This window comes from Rana temporaria, chromosome 3 (genome assembly GCF_905171775.1).
Source record: "Rana temporaria chromosome 3, aRanTem1.1, whole genome shotgun sequence".
Taxonomy (NCBI): Eukaryota; Metazoa; Chordata; class Amphibia; order Anura; family Ranidae; genus Rana; species Rana temporaria.
The window spans coordinates 291,095,053-291,103,235 of record NC_053491.1 but is presented as its reverse complement, the minus strand read 5'-3'; the positions used below and the strand labels follow the sequence as shown (position 1 = coordinate 291,103,235).

Here is an 8,183-nt window from a genome sequence, read left to right as displayed (position 1 = left end):
TTTTTAAGCACATGATTAGAGACTGAGGTTTTAAAAAATGGTGGGCTTGGAGTGCAGAGTGCTTTAATTAATATTTGCTATTGTCTTCCTGATTCTCCGCCCGGCCAACCAGGAAGTGGGTCCCAAGAACTCATTGGCCAGTGAGTCTTAGGACTCCCAGCAAATCGGGTCTCAGGAGTCAAGACCCACTTCTTATTTGGCCAGGAGGAGAAGCAAAGCTCTGGCTCTTTCCTGGAGTGAGGAGTAGCATCGGCCTCCTAAGGTAAAGCCACTGATTGCCACGTCTATCTCCCACGTGGGTAGGGGGTAACTGATTGCCACCGTCCGTACCCCACAGGGAATGGCACTGATAGTCACCCATCTCCCACAGGGGGCCCTGATCGCTGCCATCCGTCTCCTGTGGGGGGGGGGGGCAGGTTTGTTTGCCCTCTCAAAATTTTAAGCACCAGCCGCCACCGGCTATAGTATGTTTTTATTTAGGTCTACAATGCTCTAACATTGAAATTAAACAAATATTTTCCAGCTACTGTTTCAAAAAAATGATAATTTTTACGTTAAATTCCTTCATATGGTTTTTGAAATTTGTATTTAATTTGAAGGTATGTGATCTAACTTAGTCATCTGTATTGTTCAACTATAGATTTGTAAAACTTTTTGTTTAATATGCTATAAATGGAAAAAAATAACTAGGCAGGATGATTTTATGCCTGCATCCTACAAGTGAAGGAAATGTTGGCTTAAAAGCCTTTTTATGATTTAGTGAGGACTGTTACAATGATTGCATGTTATTTTAAGCTTGTAATCTGTCCATTTGGCTCGTAAGTGATTGAAAAAAAAATGAATATGGATTTTTGTCATCAGCTTTTTTAATCTCTTTTTTTCTCTGACTTGCATGGCAGCAGTTATATTTCTAGTTGTATGATGGTGTACAAATGTTTGCATCATTTGGAACTGCAGAATAAATGTACCATGTATTTTTTTTTTTTTTGCCATCCCTCTTTTTTTTTTTTTTTTCTAGGTGGCTTTGGGGACATAATCCAAACTGACACAGAATATCAAGGTATATAAAGCAATTGTGGGAAATGAGAGGGCTTGTTAGGGCTGTATTCATCTGTACTAGTTAGATCTGCTTGTAAAGAGTAATAGTAGTGTAGCTTAAAATGTCTAATTCTTTCAAAACTGTTACTTCACCCTTGAATGCATACTAGCAGCTGAGTGAGTTGACAATTTGGATCTGACAAAATCTACACAATGGAGTTCACAAAATACATAAACTGGTCGATTATCTTTATCCCAACACATAATTTTAAATTTAAATATCAGTTTTAGAAAGACTAAACATTTTTCAAATGTTTTAAAATTTGAAATACATCTAAACTTTTATAAATAAATCAATATTTAAACTAAATATTTATGGAAATAGTTATCTTAGAAAATAAAACCTTTTTTCTTTAACAATCAACTGCATACTATAACACACCAGTATTTTTTCCAAAGGTTATTAGCTATTAAATAAAAAAATATTTTTAGCAATAATTGTAATAAAAAGTTTCTGTGGCCTGGCTCTTCCCATTTGGCAGGTGGATTAAAATACTGAAAGAGTAGGGTTACAGAAAAGCAAATTGCTTTACATTGATGTCCTTAAGGCATATGTAATGGTACCCAGGAAAGTGCACTATAAATAATTTTTCTCATGCATGAGAACAAAGGTCTAAGGACGAGCAATTAAGATAAATTCAGACTATTACCTAAAGTCTTACAGGTAGATATATAGGATTAGGAGACAGGACACTGTATGGTATAGTATCTTTGCTGTATATTGGCCCCAGTGGATGCATGCATTGACCTATGCACTAAAGGGTAAATAAAATATTTACATAATTTTACATGTGCTCTCCAACTGGTGAGATGTCAGTACTGTTATAAAAAGAGTTTCCAGCTACATTCCAGTAAATTTGTGTCAATAATATATCCATTACTGAAATGCAATGAAATATTTACATAGCAATTTAATCTGATGGTATGGCACCATAACATATTTCCATTCACGCTTTTGTTATGCTTATCCTTTTTTTAAGAATCATTATACGTCCCTATAAGATGAATACAGAGTTTGGGAATTAACCAGCTCAATTGTTAAAATAATCCACCATTTCAGATTTCATGAGTAATACTGAATTATGGCACTCCATGAATTAAAGGAATGGATACAATTTGCATTGGTGCAATACACCAACCAAATTACTCCATAAATGAAATGATTTATGCTTTATAAGGCCTGCATTGCCGTGCATGTTTCCATGGGAGATTCTGCTGTTTATTTTTAAAGGTAAAGGTAGGATACCCAATAGACCAAATTGAACAAACCGAACGCAGTTGGGAAGAAAATTCGAGAGTAGGAGTCAAGTTTGGCAAAACGTATGTGTATCCTTCCATGTCGCCAAGCACCAGTTCGGCAATCCTCAAAACAGCAGAAGAAGCTGGCACAATCTTTTCCATCGAGACATTCATACCCATATTCTTCATCCCTTTCTTGAAGATGTGTGGCATTATTCATTTGAATTGTTGCTGATCGTGGACGAATATCAATAGTAGGTGCCTATTATTATATAATTGAAAAAAAAAAACATACAGAATTGTTATCACACTATACTATATATTATTAAAAAAAATATCACCATCTATAATAATAATAATAATAATAATTATCATCATCTATAATACCTGAAAGTACAATTATTAAGGTTATTTTTAATTCCTTATTAACACAAACTAGTCAGTGCAAAAGAACAGAATATATCAAAACCTTGTAAAAATAGCTTTAAAATTTTGCATGAAAAAAGTCTAGGACTTTGTACTGTGTTCCATCCACAAACAATGCTCTCACCATTGTTTTTACATTTCAAAAACGTGTTTCATAGCTTTTTTTAAACAAAAACTTTGCATGAAGGTGCAAAAGTGCAAATAAAAGTGAGCCTAATCTATTTCATACATATATCAGTTGTTTTACTAATGGCAACTGGGTTATTCACTTTCACAAGAAAATCTTCCCCAGAGCTTATTGAATGTGATGAAGTTTCACTTTGCAAAAAAAAACAAATGTATGCAAGGAAAATAAAAAATAGCAGTTTTTAATGCACTGAATATAAATGAATAATGTGAAAGCAAAAATAATATTTTTTAAATTTTCCTTGCTACTAATAGGGTATTCTTCAATTTTCTCCATATTCATTAAGATACAAGAACATTTCCTTGCAAAGTGAAAATTCTTTCTTGCATTTGGTATATCAACTCCATAGTGTGTAGCCGTGTTTTGCTTGACTTTCAGCTGAAATTTCTATGAGCATGTTCTTAATGTCAACAAATTCCAGTAAGGGTATAGGAGAAACAATTAATTGGTGAATCAAAATGATTAGTGTAACAATGGTTAGGTTACACATCGGAGCTACAGACAGGATTCTTGCTATTGGATTTTTAACTTATTTCTACATGTAAAGGCACACTGCAATGTCATAATAACTATTTCCACATTCTAATATTAATTCCTGTAAACACAGAAAAGTCTTCTGAAAACAAAAGGTAATTGCAGATCCCAAAAAAATAAAAGGATTTTCTTCATTATAGCACAGTAAAACCATGCAAAATATACCCCTATTGTGGTCAACTGTATGTGTTTGCTTATTCCACTATTTCCTGAAAAAAGTATGGTTCAAGAGGTTAATTGTAGCTGAGGAGGTTGACGAATGTCATAGTAATTGTCCTAAAGCCTACTGAACTTGTGTTAATTTTAGGAAGTTGATATAAGATGATGATATACCAGCAGACCTCTGATAAATACCAAAAAATCTTTAAAGTATTTAATACATTCTCAACATCTCTTATTATATAGAAATGTCTTCTTAGCCACATAGGGAAGGATCTGTCTTTCAGACTGTACGAGGGTCACACAATACCAGAGTATTCGAAATTATTCTACAGTCAGAGAAAATTAATACTTTAGAAATGTGCACATTAGCAACAGTATACAGTACACAAAATATGTATTCATAATTACATTTGTATTTATTTAATTTGTCTGCACAAAGTTTTAAAGTCCAAACTTTCTGAATTAGTGACATTTTTCATTTGAAAATGGAAATGTCTGTTGGTTTATCATTATTATGTTTCCGAATTTATATATACTGTATTTACACCATAATCAATTATTAAATTCATGTTTCTCCATATTAGAAACACAGTTTTTTGTTTGCTTGCCTCACCAATAAAATATAAGTGCCGTAACATTTGCCCAAAACTATTATATCACAGTTTTAAAAATAATACATTTGTTCTCTATTTCAGCTAACCAATACTATTAACTACTGTAGAAGGTTTAGAAAACTCATGAGATGAAGATAATAAACTTAATTTGCTAGGCTCAAAAACTTCTTCACCCAATAATTGTATGTGATACAGCAAGGATAATTCTTGCCAATTTAGTAAAACTGAGCATGATCTGCACATGGATAAGTATGGGGGTAAGTTAAAGTAGTACAGTTTTTACTTAGCCAAATGTCAACACATTTTGTGAAGAGAAACTAAAAAAAAAAAATGAAATTGACTGAATTTAATGTAGCTTTCCCCAGATTAGTGAATTACCCCCTGGAGTAGCATGGTTCTACAGTATGTGCATGTAAAATCACATATCTCCATGAAAACTATTATTTTTATTTATTTTTTATTCTTTTAATATTTTTTTTTTTTTACTAATTACTGCTAATTACTTAGGCATAGACATGCATAGGTATACTTTCTAGGCCAGATTCACAAAAAACTCCGGCGGCGTAACGTATCGTCTTTACGTTACACCGTCGCAAGTTTTCAGCGTAAGTGCCTGATCCTCAAAGCACTTACCTGTAAACTTGTGGCGGTGTAACGTAAAGCCGTCCGGCGCAAGCCCGCCCAATTCAAATGGGGCGTGTACCATTTAAATTAGGCGCGCTCCCGCGCCGGACGTTCTGCGCATGCTCCGTTCGCAATTTTCCCGACGTACTTTGCGCGAAATTACGGCGGCCCGACGTGTTTGTGAATTGCGACGTGCGTAACGTACTTACGCCGAAAAAAAAATTCAAATTCAACGCGGGAACGACGGCCATACTTTAACATGGGCTGTGTAAAGTTAAGGCATGAAAAAACATGACTAACTTTGCGACGGGAAAAAAAGACTTGCGACGACGTAACGAACGTGAAAACCTTCGTGGATCGCTGTAAAACCTAATTTGCATACCCGACGCTGGAAAACAACGCGAACTCCACCCAGCGGCGGCCGAAGTATTGCATCCTAAGATCCGACGGTGTAAGTCAATTACACCTGTCGGATCTTAGGGCTATCTATGCGGAACTGATTCTATGAATCAGCCACAGGCCTCGTACACACGGCCGAGGAACTCGACGTGCCAAACACATCGAGTTCCTCGGCCAGTTCAGCACTGAAGCCGCCGAGGAGCTCGGCGGGGCGAGAGCTCCCATAGAACAACGAGGAAATAGAGAACATGTTCTCTATTTCCTCGCCGAGCTCCTCGTCGGCTTCCTCGGCCAAAAGTGTACACACGGCCGGGTTTCTCGGCAGAATTCAGCCAGAAACTCGGTCGGAAGCTGAATTCTGCCGAGGAAACTGGTCGTGTGTACGGGGCCAGATAGATACGACAAGAGATACGACGGTGTATCAGGAGATACGCCGTCGTATCTCTTCTGTGAATCTGGCCCTCTATTCTTAAAATTAAATACACCAATTAATTTAGGTTTATGTGTTTCAAAACTCTACCTATTACATCAATGTATATATTTATGTTTATATATGTTGTGATACATTATTTTGCACATAATATATAGTTTGTATGATTGTTAATATTTAAAACCTACCAATTGTTTTTTTGTCACTTAAAATATGCTTGTGTGGTCAGAAAAGAGAAGATTTAATTTCTAAATAAATATTTAGTTTTTGTTTTGTGAAATAGTGTAAAACATTAACTATGTATAGTCAACACATACTGTATTAGTAAGAATTATTCTGCACTTTGCCACATGCATGCAGATTAATAAACACTCAGAGGACACAGTAACAGCTAACCCGGTCCCTGAGTCTTAAGCCTCGTACACACGACTGAGTTTATCGGCAAAAACCAACAAGAAACTTGCTGGGATTTTTTTTTTGCCGAGGAAACCGGTCATGTGTACATTTTTCGACAAGGAAACTGTCGAGGATCCCGTCGAGCCAAAAAGAGAGCATGTCTTATTTTTCCTCGACGGGAATGGAGAAACTTGCCTTGTCGAGTTCCTCGACAGCCTAACAAGGAACTCGACGAGGAAAACAATATGTTTCACCCGTCGAGTTCCTCAGTTGTGTGTACAAGGCTATAGTTGCATAGTAGGTGAGGTTGAAAAAAGACACAAGTCCATCAGGTCCAACCTATGTGTATGATTACAGTATTACATTGTATATCCCTGTATGTTTCGTTCGTTCAGGTGCTTATCTGATCGACTATGCCCCCCGCTGAAACCACCACCTGTGGAAGGGAATTCCACATCCTTGGAATACTTATACACTCAGGTGGGTTTTCTCCCCTTCTTTTTTATTTTGTTTTTAGGACTTTATATACTCTCATTAGTGTATTTAGTAGTTGCTTATTTTCTCTCTAGATGTGCTATCGCCCTTCATAATGCAGGATATCCTATGTGATTATTCACTTTATATATTGGTACTGCACTTTTGGGCCATAATTGGTGCTGTTGTTAAGTACCACCCATAAATTCTGCTCTACCCCGGTATACTCTGTTTAAAGTACCAATGGATAATTGCCGATACTGTTTATACTTTTAGGTATCTTGTTGGAAATGTTTATAGTGATAACCTAAGGTAATTTACCTCTGTTGCTGGCCTACACTTTGATATTTTTACATCCCACATTCATATACTTGCTATACATCAGATAAGGATCACTCTTGTACTGCCTGCTTTTAACATGGATTATATCTCCATGCATAAGACCTAAGGCCCTGTATACACGACCGGTTCATCCGATGAGAATGGTCCGACGGACCGTTTTCATAGGTCCACCGCTGAAGTGGCATGATGGTCTGATGTGTGTACACACCATCAGTTCAAAAACCGATCGGGTCAGAACACGGTGACGTAAAACACACGACGTGCTGAAAAAAACCAAACTTCAATGCTTCCAAGCATGCGTCGACTTGATTCTGAGCATACGTGGGTTTTGAACCAATGCTTTTGTGTACTAACCATCGGTTTGGCCCGATCGGTCAGCTGTCCATTGGTTCGATTTTAAAGCAAGTTTTAAAATTTTGGTCCGAAAGGACAAAAGACCGATGGGCCATACACACGGTCGGTTTGGACCGATGAAACTGAACCTCGGTCCATTCTCATCGGTTTTGACCGGTCGTGTGTACGCGGCCTAAGTCTTTAGAGACTATGCTTATATAAATATCTATTTATTACAATTGCATGTATGGGTGCATATATATTTTTTTCTTCCATAGTGAGTTCAACTACTTCCGTACTGTAGTTTTTATTTGCATATTGTTTTTATGTGTATTTGAAATTGTTCAATTATATTCAAAATATTGCAATTTGAACACTCAAATAGAATTATTGTGCTGGAAATCACCTAAGATATTCAGGCACACACCACTTTTAAGTACACAATGGGGTTTATTTACTAAAGCTGGAAAGTGCAAAACCAGGCTCACTTCTGCATAGAAACCAATGAGCTTCTAACCCCAGCTTGTTCAATTAAGCTTTGGTAATAAAACCTGGAAGCTCATTGGTTTCTATGCAGAAGTCAGCCTGATTTCACACTTTCTAGCTTTAGTAAATAGACCCCATTGTGTACTTAAAAGTGGGGTATGTCTGTATTGTCATTTGCTTAAGTATATCCTAGAGATCGTCCATTAACCATAGCCATGTATACCCATACACATGAATGCCCAAGTAAATAGCTGTATGCCCCTATCTTTGCTGTGATGTGTGGTGTTTGAATACTTTTACCAATACTTTTACCAATAAAAGGCAACCGAGAAGGTTTTTCCAGAGTGCGGCTGTCCAAACATTTCTTTCTACAATTAAAATGGTTGTAAACCGTTGCATATTCCCAGTGAAAGGACTGGCCTGAGGTAATACACAGAGA

The 8,183-nt window shown here is 36.6% G+C and overlaps 1 protein-coding gene across 2 annotated transcripts in view; it reads right to left on the bottom strand.

Annotated features, from left to right (window-relative positions):
- Nucleotides 1–1,013: 1,013 nt before the first annotated feature.
- Nucleotides 1,014–8,183, bottom strand: part of GABRG2 (gamma-aminobutyric acid type A receptor subunit gamma2) — a 375,570-nt gene continuing 368,400 nt past the window's right edge. For both annotated transcript variants that reach the window (XM_040344731.1, XM_040344732.1), the window contains one exon: nt 1,014–2,599. In XM_040344731.1, coding sequence (XP_040200665.1) covers nt 2,324–2,599 — 276 coding nt within the window. In that variant the 3' untranslated portion in view covers nt 1,014–2,323. The remainder of the gene's footprint in view (nt 2,600–8,183) is intronic.